The sequence below is a fragment of the Lytechinus variegatus genome, chromosome 3 (assembly GCF_018143015.1).
Source record: "Lytechinus variegatus isolate NC3 chromosome 3, Lvar_3.0, whole genome shotgun sequence".
Classification (NCBI taxonomy): Eukaryota; Metazoa; Echinodermata; class Echinoidea; order Temnopleuroida; family Toxopneustidae; genus Lytechinus; species Lytechinus variegatus.
In genome coordinates this window covers 9,396,451-9,414,056 of record NC_054742.1, presented here as the reverse complement: position 1 = coordinate 9,414,056, position 17,606 = coordinate 9,396,451, and the positions used below count along the sequence as shown (strand labels likewise).

Genomic DNA, 17,606 nt, shown 5'->3' with positions numbered 1-17,606 from the left:
ATGTAAAGATACAGCAAAATTTGATAAGCTAAATTATGAAAATTACTTAAAATTATTAAATTCTTCCAGCAGTCCCAGAATTGATATATATGCGAATAAATTTACCTCCCAAACTTCTATGATGAGTTATCAAGAGTTCAGAAGGCAAAAGTATAAATCAATATTTTTGTTAATCAATCTGATTTTATCATATATATGTGTCATGTCATTTGTCAGGTTTGTGATAAGTGGCAAGGAGATGAAGGAAGGAATTGTACCCTATTCAGCCAAAGTGTTCCGCTTTGATCTGATGTATGAGCTCAATCAAAGTGAGGTAGGTTCTGTAAGGTGTTTACCTTTTTAACCTTATTTTAACTTGGCTAGTTCAGACCAAGATATACGGGGGGAGGGGGTCAATTTGATCCCCCGCCTTAAGATCTAGGCCACTAATCTCAAAAATTTGTTAAGCCCTGGCCCACACTGAGATGCAATTGCATCGCAAGCCAGCTCACAGTGCAACAGCTTTGCAACTCGCTATATCTCCATGAAACTTTCTCTTTTATGGGTATGTTGTTTGTGCTTCAGTAGCACATCAAATTGGTTATGACATCATCGTCTAGGACAAATCTAATGAAGACTTTACATGTAAATTTACTTGTAGCTTTCACTGAGTGTGTATGTCTTCAGAGCTGAAATATGTTTAAAGCTAAAAATGACGCAAATTCTCCTGACCTTTTTTTTAACTTCCTTGTAAATTACAATAACATTTACAAGAGGTAGGGAGGGGGCTATTGTAACGTAATGTTGAGAGTACCTGGCATTTAAATACTTCAGCTCCCAGCTGACAGCTATGCTGAAGCCAGGGTAATGACTGTTAAGTACCAGGAGTGTCCTATATCAGGCAGATATATTTAACCTACTCAATTTTATTTGGATTTTCAGGCAGAACTTGTGAGTGATCATTATCCAATAGAGCTGCAGTTGCGAGCACTGACAGAGTAAGTAAATACATCTCTTAGATACTGAAATATCTCCCAAGAGACAAAAGGTAATAATCCTATTACAAAGACATCCATCTAATATATCGCTGGCCACCATCTGCTCCAGATGATTTCCTGCATTTGCTTCTTTTTTTCATTTATCATAAAAAGAAAAGTAATAAAATTATAAAAGCCATAGCAGGTGCAAGGTTTAGACAAACAGTGACAAATAATTTTGTAAATTCGTTAGTATACTCCTAAAATCATCTTTTGGCTTCATACTTCCAAGTCCCCATTCATCTTAGCAGAATGTTAATCAAATTGCTACAAAAATTTGCATGGAGGTAAAGAAATACATGATTTATACGGTTGCATAGGTAAATTGCACAAAATTCATTTATTCAATTTTATATGAATTAATTACATGTATGATAATTTATTCACAAAATCATACTCTTTGCTCTAATTCATTTAATAAGGTCCTTGAAGGCTGATTTTTGTGAAAATATTGCTTATAGCATTCTAAGCAATTGTAATTGAAAAAATGATAATAAAATCTGGTGACATTATTGATTTTTTTTATTCATCAATTTATATATTTCATTGTTTTTGTTCCTTTTATATTTATCTTGGTTTTTTTTTTACAATTTTTGTCTGTAGACTGATCTCCATTTACATTTATTCACTGACCTTGGTTTCTCTTACTTTTCTGCCTTTATTGAATTATTTATTATTATCATGGAGTTTTTCTTTCAACCCTTGTGTCTTGCAAACTTTTTACCTTACCTACATGAAATAAAACCAAGGTGAAACTCTGCTGAAGCATGTTATATAGTCCATAAACTATCTTTCTATTTACTTTTGCCTTTTTTTGTTCTTTAGCATTATTGCTACACACTGACTTTGCTTAAAAAATTATCAAATTGCAGATATGATTTATCCATGCATGAACATTTCAATAATTTTTTTCTTTTAGTTTTGCTTTTAAGATTTAAAGCAATGTATTAATATGATTAAACATATTGTATTATGGAAATTATCTGCAAACTTAACATTAATCAATACCTCACATTAACAGATACTTTTCCTTATTTTTCTTCCAGTATACCCTAAAGAATTCTGTATACAAATTTGTAACATTCTAGTGTTATGCAGGGGGTTTAAGGTTGATTTCATATTTCTTTACACTTTGTCTTTATTTTCTTCATTATGTACTGTTAGTGACAAGGAGTATCGAAAAGCAGAAATACTGAGGTATGTTGTGTAAGAGGTATTGTGCAAGATTTTTTTTGAGTAAGCTATACAATGTACCAGTAGCTGATCAAGGTATTTTACAGTAAATTTCTCTTTTCTTTTTCTTTTTCTTTCCCATTCACTCACTCTCTTTCCCTTTTCTCTTCATTCCCATTTTTGTCTCACCTGCATAACAGAGTGAGACTATAAGAGCCGCTTTTCCGACGGCGGCGGTGGCGTCACCATCAAATCTTAACCTGAGGTTAAGTTTTGAAATGACATCATAACTTAGAAAGTATATAGACCTAGTTCATGAAACTTGGCCATAAAGTTAATCAAATATTACTGAACAGCCTATTAGAGTTTCATATCACATGACCAAGGTCAAAGGTCATTTAGGGTCAATGAACGTAGACCATGATGGGGGAATCAACATCAAAATCTTAACCTGAGGTTAAGTTTTTGAAATGTCATCATAACTTAGAAAATATATGGACCTAGTTCATTAAACTTGGAAATAAGGTTAATCAAGTATCACCAAACATCCTGCATGAGTTTCACGTCACATGACCAAGGTCAAAGGTCATTTGGGTCAATGAACTTTTGCCGATTTGGGGGTATCTGTTGAATTACAATCAAAACATTAAAAGTTATTGGACCTGATTCATGAAACTTGGACATGATAGTAATCAAGTATCACTGAACATCCTGTGCAAGTTTCAGGTCACATGATCAAGGTCGAAGGTCATGTGAGGTCAATGAACTTTGGCCACATCAGGGGTATTTGTTGAATTACCATCCTATCTCTGTAAGTGTATTGGTCTAGTTCATAAAAGGTGGAAATAAGAGTAACCAAATATCACTGAACATCTTGTGCGAGTTATAGTAGTTTTCAAAGTCAGCACTGCTGCTATTTTGAATCGCGTGATGCAGGTGAGACGGCCAGAGGCATTCCACTTGTCTATATCTTTTCTTGCTTTTTCTTGATCACGAACGTTTAGTAAGCATATTTTCTGTGAAGTCAGTGTTTTTGTAATCTCTGATTCATATACAGTTGTTGAATATAGTATTCTTTTAACTTTTATTTAGTCAACAATATAAACAACATAAGGATAAACAAAGAATTTTAAAAGAGACTAAGGTATCCAAATGTTGTCCATCCATCACAAACATAACTTTGCAACAAAAAGTCACTTTCCAACCAAACTACAATTGTACGTGCAAGACTCTTTTATGACAAATGTTATTCCATCTCAGTTATTTCACAATGAACTTTTGATACAATTCTGTTGAGTCCCCTTGCCAATAGCAATATTTCTGGTTATTTTCACAAGTGGGCAAGACACAACATCACTTATGCCTTGACTTAATTTCTCAATATTTTTGGCTGTAATACTAAAGATGCACAATTTTCTCTTTCATGCTTACGAAGGAAGTATGAGTTATAAAGGTCACCATTTATTTTGTGAAGTAAGTAAACCATTTAATGGCTTGGTTAGCATTGAATGAAGAAACTGTTTGCTTGGACTATGATAGATGTTCATTCCTCCATATGTTACATAAATGAACATATTTATAAGCTGTGTTTTATTTCATTATTGAATTGTTTTTTCTCACTGTAGGAAATTATATGAACTACTTGAATTATGCTGAAGACTGACTTTATTAGGTGATATAAAACCATGATTATTGGCCAATGCAATAACTTGTAGAAAATACTCTTATTTTGCAATTATGTATGGCATAGTGTGGTTATATTGTTCCAACTTTGCACTGTGACTACATTCTTTGTATTTGTATACTTATTATGTACATGTACTCCCATTGTGTTTTGAGCCTTTTTTAACCAGTATCATCTGGGGAGTGTTTCATCAACATTTTTGTCCGACAAGTTGTCAGATCTGACATCTTTCTCTGACTCTGATTGGCTGTGAGGCACTGTTACTATGGTAACTGTCGGATAAAATGGGACTTGTCGGATAAAACGTCCGACAAGTCCTTTCTTGAAACGCTCCCCAGGTCTAATATATTTTTATCTAGATGTTATTCTTATCTTTATTTTTTGTCCTTGTATCACCATAGTTATTCTCATTATATTTGGGGCTATGTATTTACAATTGTGATGATTAACTCCATACCTTACCAGAGGCAATTTCTCTCTATCTCAATCTTCTCTTTTCTCTTCTCCATTTCTTCCCTACACTTGTTCTTCTCTTTAAATGTCATATATATATATATATATATATATATATATGTGTGTGTGTGTGTATTGTAAGGTGGGGTAGCAGAGGAAAACTGCCTTTTGCCTGTTTCCATTCAAGTCTCTGATCATTGCCAAGGCTTCTTGCTAATACATTACAAATATATTGTCAAGTATTGTAGATTTGTATACCCAATACATGAATTGATTATTTGAATTACTTGCCAGGTACATTAATCATGAATATTTTTTTGAAAGTTAAGTATCTTAATGAAAGATCAAGGACCCTGTTTACAGCAGCAATTCATTCATTCAAAGCAGTAATTCATTTTGCATCTCGTCTGCATAGCACAAGTGAGATATATATTGTAGGCACTACTTTAAGGCTTCAGTCACAACTCAGAGCAGCGATTGACCGATTAGTAGCCTGCTCGGGTGCCACTGGAATTTAGGAATCGCCAAATGATTTTTGTAGAAGTTGAGCGGGCTGTAAAAATACTTAGCGGTGGCCAAGCAGTGCCTGGTCGATTACCCATTACTTAAGGCCAAATCTGGGTCAAACCGGGGAATTTATCTGTTTGGTATCCGAGCAGTGATCGGCTGACGACCCACCGAATCCCGGTCGGTCCCCCACCGGCATATTTTTTGGTAATCACCATTCCGATCTTTAATTTGCCGTGAGACCATCGACCGATCTCTGACCGGCCAATGACCGCTTGACAGCTGTTGATCCAACGAGTTCAATTTTCGACCTAAATCGTTCGACGGTGACCACTCGATTATGTCAGCACCCGCACGGCGACTAACCAGGCGCTGAGCATATTTCAGGCGGCGAGGGAAAACCGATCGCCGAGCAGGCTAAATTTTGGAGTCGTAACCTTAGCCTTATGGTGGTTGCAGCGGCAACAGTGAAATCTTAACTAAGAATAATATTTGAAATGTCATCATACATTTGAAAGTTTAAAAGAAGAATAAGAATGAGAAAAAGCCCCACCCCACCTCTGTCTATACTAAATGTGATTTACTTCTTTTACTTCTTCTTCCAATCTTTCTTATCAGCCTTTGCTCTACAGTTTGGCGAGTTGATTTAATGTATCTCTAGCTACTTATTATTCTGATATTTGACAAGAGTAAACTTAGATAATGTAAGATTTACGCAATACAATAACATGATGTTTGCAAAGTGATTGAAATATATATATTTTTGGAGTTTACAAGCAAGGTACCATGTCAACCTGTTAATGAAAGATAACCTATGTTATCATAATACTTGATATATTGATTGCATACATCTTTCTTGCTTTTTTCTGCCAAGCTTTCAGGTCATGATGAAAAACCTTTGTTCAAAAATTATTCTAAAAATTTGAGTATTTTGGTAAAAAGAATATTTAACTCTGATACTGGACTATCAGTGTTTTCTCATTTTATTCACAATATATTTGTTCCAACATATTTTAAGTTACCTTTAAGATATATTCTCTATGTTATCACAAGTTCTATTGGAAATGTTAGCTTGATATCTGCACGTGTTCAGTAATATATGGGATACAAATTTGATAACCTAACCAACTAATGAATGTCCTGTGGTGTTCTGTATAACTATTTTACTAACCTTGTTGTTTTGATGTGTGCATGTAGGTTTCATCTCATTTAGCATAAAAGGGTTCACCGGTCATTATAATGAGAGCAGCTTTGTGCTACGACCCCCGGAAGGATGAAAATAGAGTCATGAATATACAGTACATCCCAGATAAAACAAAAGTGTGTAACTTATTAACAAATATAAACAAATGACCATTCATTGCAAAGCTTAGAGTCTCTCATTCATCTGATATAATTTAGATGATTATTCATTTATGCATGACTGTGTAAAAGAAGGGATACCAAAATGACATTTGGCAGGACTATCTGAAATTTCAAAAAGAAAGTCATATGTTTAAAAAAGTTCAGTTCAATTAAAAAATGATCAAGTAATAACAAAGTACTGTTTCCCTGAAATAATGTTTATTAAATTTAAAATGTCAATAATTATATTACATGAACACATTTTACATACCCAACACTTCTTTTGTTGATGATCGGCCATGCATAATTTTTGGGGGTTATTTTTGACAATGCTATAGCTACAGTCTACAGGCATACTGTGAAAACCCACTTGTTTAATGAAATTATAGAAAATTCAATTAATATATTATTAAAAGAAACAGTTCTTTGCTATTCTTTGGTTATTTATACAGATTGAGTTATCATATTCTTGGGTTATTTTCATCAATGAGGTATCGTATTCAAGAGCAGATATCAAACTTTGTAGGCATGGGATTGTTTTTTATTAAATTCAGATTTGGTATTCATTCTTCAAATTGTATTTGCTAATGCATGCATGAATTAATAATCATTAAGGTACATCGAATGAAAGACAATAGTCTATGCTTTAGGGTGATAAGTCATTTGTCTGTTGCATTTATGAATGGTAAATCATCAACAATTCTCAATTTCATTTTTTCTGTAATACTCTCTACAGCGTGTCCTAACAAATTCTAATGGCATTTTAGATGAGTATAATATTAAAAATACCACATTATATTAATTATACTTTTACACCCCTAAACTACCATCCATTTTCTACAACTGGATGAAATTTTATGAAAGGTTAGCGATTAATCGTACGCTTGATTTTGTAAGATTGATTGTGCATTGTAGTCAATGGAATCAGTCATAGAAAAACATTCTATGATAATTGCTAAGCTTTGTTTTACGGGCCCATGGTCTAATCAAAATATTAGCATTTTTCATTACACAACAAGAAACCTCTCCATCTAAGTTTTGTATTGAGTAGTATGTGCAGTCTATTTTTTTTCTATTCACGTTCAGCCACAGGCGTAAACCTGCAAGGATTTTCTTTTCTTCAGGACTTGAAGATGACCTAACTATTTATCTGATGAACAGAAATTGTTGCATACATTACAAACAAAAGAGAGATGTATTTGTAGAAACAGGGGTCTCAAAGTTTAGGTTATCTTAACACATGTCATAACATACCAACACTTTCATTGCATCTTGGTTCAAAAGTATACTGCAATTCTCAATCATTCATTGTAATTATTTATAGTAAGGGCAGCAGTTTACTACCGAGCAGAGGGCCTTCATGGTTCTAAGACAAGCTCAAAAAAATAGAACTCTGAATAGGGTACAAGATGAGTTTGAGGCAAAATACAATCAGTGAGCATCATGCAAAATGTAAGTACTCAGAAATGTGCTCAAATTGATACAGGACAACAGGTACAGGTACTGGCAACAAGGGCAGATCAGAGAGAAGAATAACAGTTCAAACACAAGAAAACATTGACATGGTGAGGCAAAGCCTCATTCAAGAACCCTGACAAAGTCGCAGGAGAAACAATGTTCCATTAATAATAGCTAAATCAACATTCAACTGAATTAAACATAAAGACCTAAAATTTTATCCGTACAAACTAGGCATGAAAAATAAATACAGAATTTGTCAATGTTAGATCACAGATTGAAAAAAATGTTTCAATTTATTTCCTTTTAGTTATTGTTTAGTATAGTGTACATATATTTTAATTTAAGTATGAGCCTGCAAGTTTTGGGCCCAAAGTATAAATAGGGAAATGAAATGAGAGTGAATGGAGACATAATACTTCATTCAACAAAATAACAAAACTTGGATGGAGAGGTTTTCTGACGAGTTCTTAAAGAAGGCTAATATTTCTATATTTCTGTGTTCAATGGACCATATTGCATAAACTTTTAGCCAGTTGCATAAAACAAATGCCAGTTTACGATTATGAAATATTATACAATATGATTTAGTAATTTTCACATATGCATTTAATAAAGTCCCATTAACATTTTTTGTGGGACACGCTGTACATATTGGTGCTATAGTAAACTAAAGCAGACATGACTTGATATCATAATATTACATCAACATCTTTGAATGTTTATTTGCAACACAGCATGTATTATTCACTACCACTAGTAGCACTTAAATCACTGCATTGTTATTTGCATCTTTTATTTTCAGTCTCCTTATTGAACCATGATATAAAGAAAAATTAATAAATTTTGAATATTCTTTTCAAACAGTTACATCAAAATAGTTGTTAAGATATTTTTAATAGATGTTATCTTTCTTGTTGATGAATTTATTTCTTTACTTATCTCACTTCAATTGACTTAACTATACTATACTTTTCATTTCTGGATGTTTCTTTCAATGTATCACATATTTGATGTTTTTCTGTACATTTTCAGATGATCTGCTTAGAGAAATACATGTACCCAATTTTTAGAATATCTCTGAATTACATCAAGTTGTCCACTGATCAGATAGAATGATCCAAATTCATAACCAGTGGGCAGTATATTATTTATTTTGCATAGTCTCCCATAATTTCTGTTTGCTCTTTGGAAATTAATGTTTTACCAAGTAATTATGAAATTTCCTTGAATTGTTCAGTTTATATATAAATGCTATATGTTGTTTTGTGTTTCAGTTCCTCTGGACTAGGACATCATCAGTACATTGAAAGGAAACTTATCGTGCTCCAGACAACAATTATCATGGGCTTATACCTTATACAAGTTAGATGATAAGTGACAAGCATTTTGCATTATCAAGTTATGTTCATATGTCATTGTTTACAGTACACCAAGTGTCTTTTGCAAGCATTGTTCTCTTATGGTTTTATTTTTCTCGGTGTGCATTTATATTTCCTTTTGAGCAAAGATGAAATCTGAAATAGTTTTAAAAGTTGAAACAGTAAAGTTCTAATATAAGTGTTTATTTATGTTCTAATTTGGCTGCAACACTTGATAATAAGAGTTGGCAAAATTCTAACATTATTTGAAAGTTGAAATAGAAAATTAGATTCAATTTCATTTTATCGTCCACAGTGTGGAAATTCATTTGCTTACATTTTTTTGTTTATATTCTTTGATAAAAGTGTCTTTATTTCTATGTAGCATTACCTCAGAGGATGGTATTATCCCTTGTGTCAATGAAAGGATTGTGATTTAAGCTCTATAAATTTTATTTTGAGAACTTGTAAATGCTCATAATATATAAATATGTCCAGTGTTGTGACTTCTGATTTACACTTTAATGCAATCAAGTATTGATCCAAGGAAGTCCATGAATCCAAATGTTTGTTTTCAAAAGTTATCTCCAAAACAATGGCTGATTATTTTTTGTTAATAATTCTGAAAAGCAAATTATGCATTACTAAATTACTGAATTATTTTTCATGTATAGTTTCTTAATGCTTGGAAGCCAGGGAGAGTACAAAAAACCTGCTTTTGGCAAAAAGTAAACACCCTTAGCAGTCTATCATTCTATGTAACTATTAACCCCCTTTTTGTGTAGGAATTTGCGATGGCACATGTATATGATATATAAATAATGTGCTGATTTGAAGCAAATCTAATAAAATTGCATATGAAATTGCAAATAATGTACTGAATATAAAATCAAACTACCAATTCAATCAGAATATCATCGTGAGTTTACGATAGAGATTTTGGTTTGTGAGGTTACAAACACCTTAATTATTCAATGATAACTTCAGATGAGTATAGAAATTGATAGTGTATTGTACTATAGTGATATAAAAGAAAGGAATAATAATCAGTGTGTTTCTCTTTTCCTTTGAAAGCATGACAATGCTGCTCATAACCAATGTATCATGTTTGCTTTAAGCTAAGTGTAAAGAACTACTACCACATGTGTATATAATACCAATTAATTTTGAGATTAAGAAGAATATTAAAGCAAGTATGTTGTCAGTTAAATCCTTGATCTTGTTTAGTCACACACAAGAAATATGACAGGGAAAAAACTTTAATATTAAATAATATCATTCAGATTATCCAGTTAAAAACAGCATATCTTAAAAAGAATCATGTTTAAGATTTTATACATCTGATTTTTTTTTCATAGCTTGGATTCTCTTATTGGTGATGAAACCTGTTTAGAAGTACACATTTATATAGATCCACGACCAAGAAAGCAGTGTTCCATTTTTTTTTTACTTGTACTACCTCAGGGATGGATTAATGTTTCATAGTTTTATTTTCATAGATTTAATTTTCTTCTTGCAATTATGATGATAAACCTTGCAAATGCAACTCTTGGTTATATTTGTTTAAATTTTGAATGTAGTGTTTGTTGTATTGTCTTTTATTTTTAGTACTTCATAATTACCTTCTTATTTACCTATAAAAAACATGAGTACTTACTGCAGTACTGTAATCTACTGTTAATAGGTATTAGAAAATGAATCACATACCTAACATATTTTGTATTATTGCTTTAATAACCAAAATTTATGAGAATTTATCAATATGAATTTATTACATTTTGTATATTGCATTACCTCATAGCATTTCAATCTTTTATTTGTATTAATTTTGAAGATGAATCATTGTGCTTGTGTAGTAATGTTTATTTGGTTGAATTGGTCTAATGCCAATTCATCTAATTACCAAATTGTCTACTATAATTTGGTCAATCAATTTGTCCACTATCCACATGATAATTGTTATTTTGTCCACTCACCATTTCATCTAATTACCAGTTGGTCCAATAGCTCTTTTGTCCATAAACCATTTGGTCTAACTGGAAAAGTGTTAATTGGGCTAAATGAATGGGGGAAAAATGGGTATTAGATCAAGTGTTTATTAGACGAAATGGTAGTAGACGAACTGGTGATTAGAGGAAGAGATTTTTGGACCAGATGATTGTTTGCTAAACAAAATTGGCAGTAGGCGAATTGGCAATTTAATGTTTATATGTGTATATTTCACTCTTATTCACTTACCTTTAAAATTCTGATTTGCATCCGCATTGCTATCAATCATCTGATAATTGCATTGGGGAACTTGAAATTAGACACCATTCGTAATTTATATTGTTGCTTCAGAAATGAAAGCTAAGGAAAATTTGTTTTTCATGAATATACCACAATTTCAATCATTTAGATATGTATATTTCAACTTGATTCAAGTACTAGTAGTTTTTATTTTTAAAAAGTTTTGGGCTATTTTGTCCTGATTATTGTGGATCATATATCTGCCATCATGAGTTTAATTTTGAAAGCAGTAGAATTAAAAGTTTCATGTGACCACACATCGTAGCATTAGCATCAACATCAACTTTCATCAACTTATTCATTCAATTTAAGTTTTTAACAATTGGTGATGGAATTTATTCTCATTAATATAAAAACTGTAGAATTGTCAGCTTTGTTAGTGTAAGGTTTTTTCATGTTTTTTTTTCATTAGTCATGATATGGGATATCAGAGGTGTATTTATTATGATATATATGTTTAATTGTTTTGTGTATAATAATGTCTTTTTCTTCTTTCAAATCTTCACATAGTACATACTCTTATGGGATGATTTAGTGATAATTTGACTTTCATATTATTTTGCACTGATAACAAAATAGCATTGATTTGCTTGTTGAACTGCATACTATATATTGTCTCACAACTTGAAAAAAAAATAAAATCATAATAGCCCTGATATCATTATCAGGCATTTCAATGTCCAGTGATATTTATAGAATGAAAATAGCTCTATAATAATGTTACCATTCCATATCCAGTCTTACTCCTAACATGTAGTGTTGATATGTATACATTGCTATATGTAATTTTATCACCTCTGAAATATTATCCACTGTGTTTATTTCTTTGAAATATTATTTATTAGAAAGAAAAAATATAAGAAGGCTACTGGTCTTTCAAATAGCACGTTATGCAATGCATCTAGATGAAACAGAACTTATCAATGTCAGATTCATGTACATGAAATCTGGTATAAAAATAAATAATAAATTTTCTTTCAAAGTGAAAAAGAATTTGTCGTGTTTATGTAATCTTATTTCAATTAGATATTAGAGTTTCCCCAATTATATTATGTAATAGATACTAGATAAAAAATTTGATTGGTTTATTGAAAAGGATATCATTAAGAAAATAGATACGCAATAAAATTAAATAGGAGTGCCATTTGATGATATTAGAATGCGATATTTTCAAAGTTATGGAAACTATATCATAAGAGTCACTTGATCGTTTTTATTGTCTCACCTGCGAAGCAAAGTGAGACCATAGGCGCCGCTTTTCCGACGGCGACGGCGACGGCGTCAACATCAAATCTTAACCTGAGGTTAAGTTTTTGAAATGACGTCATAACTTAGAAAGTATATGGACCTAGTTAATAAAACTTGGCCATAAGGTTAATCAAGTATTACTGAACATCCTATTAGAGTTTCATGTCACATGACCAAGGTCAAAGGTCATTTAGGGTCAATGAACTTAGACCATGTTGGAGGAATCAACATCGACCTGAGGTTAAGTTTTTGAAATGTCATCATAACTTAGAAAATATATGGACCTAGTTCATGAAACTTGGACATAAGGTTAATCAAGTATCACTGAACATCCTGCATGAGTTTCACGTCACATGACCAAGGTCAAAGGTCATTTAGGGTCAATGAACTTTGGCCGAATTGGGGATATCTGTTGAATTCCCATCATAACTTTAAAAGTTTATGGATCTGATTCATGAAACTTGGACATAATAGTAATCAAGCATCACTAAAAATTTTGTGCAAGTTTCAGGTCTCATGATTAAGGTCAAAGGTCATTTAGGGTCAATGAACTTTGGCCGAATCGGGGGTATCTGTTGAATTACCATCATAACTTTGAAAGTTTATTGGTCTAGTTCATTAAACTTGGACATTAGAGTAATCAAGTATCACTGAACATCCTGCGCGCGTTTCAGGTCACATGACCAAGGTCAAAGGTCAATGAACTTTGGCCGAATTGGGTGTATCTGTTGAATTACCATCATAACTTTGAAAGTTTATGGATCTGATTCACGAAACTTGTACATAAGAGTAATCAAGTATCACTGAACATCCTGTTTGAGTTTCATGCAGGTCACATGATCAAGGTCAAAGGTCATGTAAGGTCAAGAGCTTGACCATGGCCATGTTGGGGTTTTTTGTTGAATAACCATCATATCTCTGTAAGTTTATTGGTCTAGTTCATTAAAAAGGGAAATAAGAGTAACCATGTATCACTGAACATCTTGTGCGAGTTAGAGTAGTATTCAAAGTGAGCACTGCTGCTATATTGAACCGCGTGATGCAGGTGAGACGGCCAGAGGCATTCCACTTGTTCAAACAGGGTTGCAGGTTTGCCCCTTCAGCTACATACAAACTCAAAAAAAAGTTTGAATATCTGATTTTGATCGATAATCACTCCTCGGTTTTAGTAAATATCAGTGTGTAATTAATATCAATGAATAAATCATTTTCTTTAAAATGATACCCTACATGATGTGATTATGGTTCACATGGAGGTGCAGTGCCTTGAAAATTCAAAATTAAAAAGTTGCAAAATATTGGCACAATATTGAAAGTCACTGTTTTTCAGTGGTGATGAGTTTCTCAGCGGTTTCTTTTAATTATTTTCATGCACCTTAACATCAACATTAACATTGAAACAAACAAAAGAATTATGTTCTGTATTGACCCTTCATTTTTATTCTCCTCCAGTGGCGTACCTAGGATTTTCCACAGGGGGGGGGCATAACCGTCTGCCAAAAAGTTTGACAAGCAAAAAAAAAAAAAGAAGAGGTCTTCAAGCTCTTCGGGGGGGGGGGGGCAAAAAAGGTCTTTCAAGCTCTTCAGGGGGGGGGGCAAAAAAGGTCTTTCAAGCTCGTCAGGGGGGGGGCAGGGATACGTCCTTTGCATGGGTTGTGGCTCGTCAGGGGGGTACGCCCCGTAGGTACGCTTGTGTTCTGCTCGTCTTGCAGCTTTTCAATTTACGGACCTCGTCCAACACTTTTGAATCCTGCTCTTCATGATGGCATCATCATAACAAGTATGGTATAATTTTAAAGAGAATTAAATAATCTTTTGAATGATATCAAATATGCATTGTGTAAAATTGGGAGTTGTGAAAAATTATGGCCAAACACACATTTCCAAACTTCTTTTGCTCGTTATGCAGCTTTTCAATTAAAACCTCATCAAACACTTTTGAATCCTGGTTTATTTCGTGATGGCATGACATTAACAAGCGTGGTATCATTTCAAAGATAATTAAATGATCTTTTGAATGATGTAAAATATGCATTGTGTAGAATTTGGATTTGGGAGAAATTAATGTCCAAACACATATTTCCAAACTTTCTTGATGGGTTTATTTACAAACATTCGTTGGAGTTTTGCAGAAAGTAAAGTCTTCACTGATTTATCGTTCTAAGATCGTGGTCACAATTACTTATGCGAATACCACACGAGAGATTTGATACCATTTTGCTATGTATTAAAAAAATCATAAGGCGATCGTAATGGTATTTGTGACCGTCACATTTTACATCGTACCAAAGCTATGGCTCCCTTAATTGCCTGAATAATTACGAACACCCATGATAAAAGAATCGCCCTTCCTCGAAGAATCTTCTCCTAGCTCTCTGTTCATCCTTATGAATAATTGATATCTAGTCGTTATTGTTGTCACTTTTTGTTGGACCCTCCCCGAAGATAATCCCTTTGTTCTCACCGCGCGACAAAGGAATGATGGACAACCTTGTGAGTTATCGATGTATACGCTCCAGCTAGCCAACCCTTCTTCAAACTTCGTCTTTATCGCCCTTCTCTCTTCCTACAAATTATGCTTTCTATCTCTCCTCTTTAATCGCCTTGATCTTGATCCATTTCCATTATGATTGTCCTTTCATTCCTTTCCCACCCATTAGCCATATTGGAGCACCAGTCATTCTTTACATTCATTACAACAAATAATCTAATGAATGTTGTAGTCTCTTTTATCTTTTATTCTTTAATAATGTCATTCAAGATATGTCAAAGCAAATAGTTAATTGTATGTTACATCGTCAGAGCCCAAATATACGCAAGCTAGTGGCGTAAATCCGAGTAGGGGGTGGGGGTAGTATCAACAAATTGAGCTGAAAATTCCAAATTGTGGGGACATCCCAACCTCACGGACAATAAGGCACAATACTACCATCTATTACTTTTGGCGATGACATTTCAAGGCCTATCAAGATTTTTTGTAATTTTGCTATTGTAATTGTTTTTGTTGTGATGAAAACTACTGAATTACAGTTAATATCTATTTGCGAGCGAGCAATTTTCAGTAGTTGGACGGCAGAATGGCGTCCTAAAACACCTTGCGATTATGGGAGATATGCGGTGAGCGAGCGTCGAAAAAAATGCTTCAGTTGTTTAAAATGGCACGTAATGTACATATAAAGAGGAAAATAATGGTATATAGCTTATCAATAACACAAATTTCCTAAAGAAAAGAAAAGAACTGAACTATAAACTTGTATCAAAATTCGCCATTTAGTCGATATTATTTTGTTTCGTTACACGCATGTTTTTCATCATTATTAGTGCTTTACATGTCCCTTTTCGGTCCGTTTAAAAAAAAAATCAGCTTGCGCTTCACGCTCGCCTCAGTTTAATGGCGAGGTACGTATGCTCTTCGTGAATATCTTAAAACAGTCATTAAGATGTCAATATTCAGTTTACGATATCAAAAATTTCCAACTCGCTCTCGAAATATTGTATTTGTCAGATACGTCTCCTGTACATGATTACAAAACATGCTTGAAATTTTTACCAGTGTTTGGGTCTCAATGTGATATTTTTAGCTCGGGCTTCGCACTCCAATTATCATTATTATTATTATTTTAGATATATATGATCTTCATCACTTTCCTAAATGTCATACAGTGCTGAAAGGTTCCATTTTCGGGTCAATATAAAAAAAAAATTGGCTTACGCTTCGCGCTCCCATTGTTTATATAGCAAGTTACGTGACTGGAGTACGGAAAGCTTGTAAATGTAGTCTTTTCAGGTCTGAATGTTTTAAAGTTTAAGGTCGCGTTCGTGTTATTTGATTGATGAGAACCAGTAACTTCTTCATAAATTATGACAAATAGTCATTAAAGGGGAATGAAACCTTTGGAACAAATAGGCTTGTGTAGAAACAGAAAAATCAAAGAATAAGAATAAAGAAAGTTTAAGAAAAATCGGACAAATAGTGAGAAAGTTATGAGCATTTGAATATTACAATCACTAATGCTATGGTGATCCTCACTTTGGCAATGCGACAAGGGTGTGTGATGTCACTGATGAACAACTTTCCCTTTGGTGGACTATAAACTACCCTCAAAATGTCTCTTTTTGCTTTTTCTTATGATGATACAAACTCTTTATCCATGATGTATTCTTAAAAAATATGTATTACATGCCCTCATGTTGACAGAACAAATGATTTATGGATAGATGTGATAAAAGAGGCAATTCTAGTGAAATATATACCAAAGTAATGGGAGAGTTGTTCACAAGTGACATCACACATCTTTGTCGCATTGCCAATTTGCTATCTCCATAGCATTAGTGATCGCAATATTCAAATGCTCATAACTTTCTCATTATTTGTCCGATTTTTCTCAAACTTTCGTTGATCTGTTTCTTTGATTTTTCTGTTTTCACACAAGCTTTCTTGTTCCAATTGTTTTGCATCACTTTATTGTGCGAAAAGCAATAAAGGAACAGTGTAAGAATGACAACAATACATATACAGTTGTCCTCAAAATTATTCATACCCCTTGTGGAAAAACATTCTTTGGTAGATTCTTTACTTGTAAAAGCTATTATGATGTAACTTTCTTTGTGTCTTTTGTCTGCTTGTTGCTATGCATGATTTGACATATGAGCTGGCAAGTCTTCATTAGCATAATAATAGATAGGGTCGAAACTTATATTTTGCACTTGTTCAGAATTATTCATACCCTTGCCAATACCTCAGCAAAAATGTCCTTTTATGACAATGCGCATTATTTTCACTGTCTGGGAATGTGCTATTCTTTGTTCTATAGTTATTTCAAGATGTTCCAATGAATTAAATACCCTCTTTGTTAAAGAAGCCATTAAACAATGATAGAAAATAGCATCTTTCTAAAAGGGTATAAATATAGGAAAGCATTCTGGTTATTCTCAGTCTCTGATAATCATGGCCAAGAAGAAGGAGCTCAGTGAGGACCTACGGCAACGTCTTGTGAATGCCCACATTGAGGGAAAAGGTTACAAGGCCATTTCCAAGCAGTATGACGTCCCTGTGGCAACAGTCCAGAGAGT

At 33.2% G+C, this 17,606-nt stretch overlaps 1 protein-coding gene across 4 annotated transcripts in view; it reads left to right on the top strand.

Moving 5' to 3' along the window:
- Positions 1–12,263, top strand: part of LOC121410172 — a 67,249-nt gene extending 54,986 nt beyond the window's left edge. Inside the window, exons 15-20 of one of the 4 annotated variants that reach the window (XR_005969279.1) lie at positions 217–313; positions 922–977; positions 2,181–2,213; positions 3,625–3,662; positions 6,031–6,153; positions 8,913–8,996. Coding sequence is in view for 3 of the 4 variants with exons in the window: in XM_041602076.1 (XP_041458010.1) it covers positions 217–313; positions 922–977; positions 8,913–9,009 (250 nt within the window). In the remaining variant the exon portion in view is untranslated. Of the gene's footprint in view, positions 1–216; positions 314–921; positions 978–2,180; positions 2,214–3,624; positions 3,663–3,814; positions 3,862–6,030; positions 6,154–8,912 lie in introns of all 4 variants that reach the window. The other 3 variants (XM_041602077.1, XM_041602078.1, XM_041602076.1) reach the window with 3 other exon arrangements.
- The last annotated feature ends 5,343 nt before the right edge of the window (positions 12,264–17,606 follow it).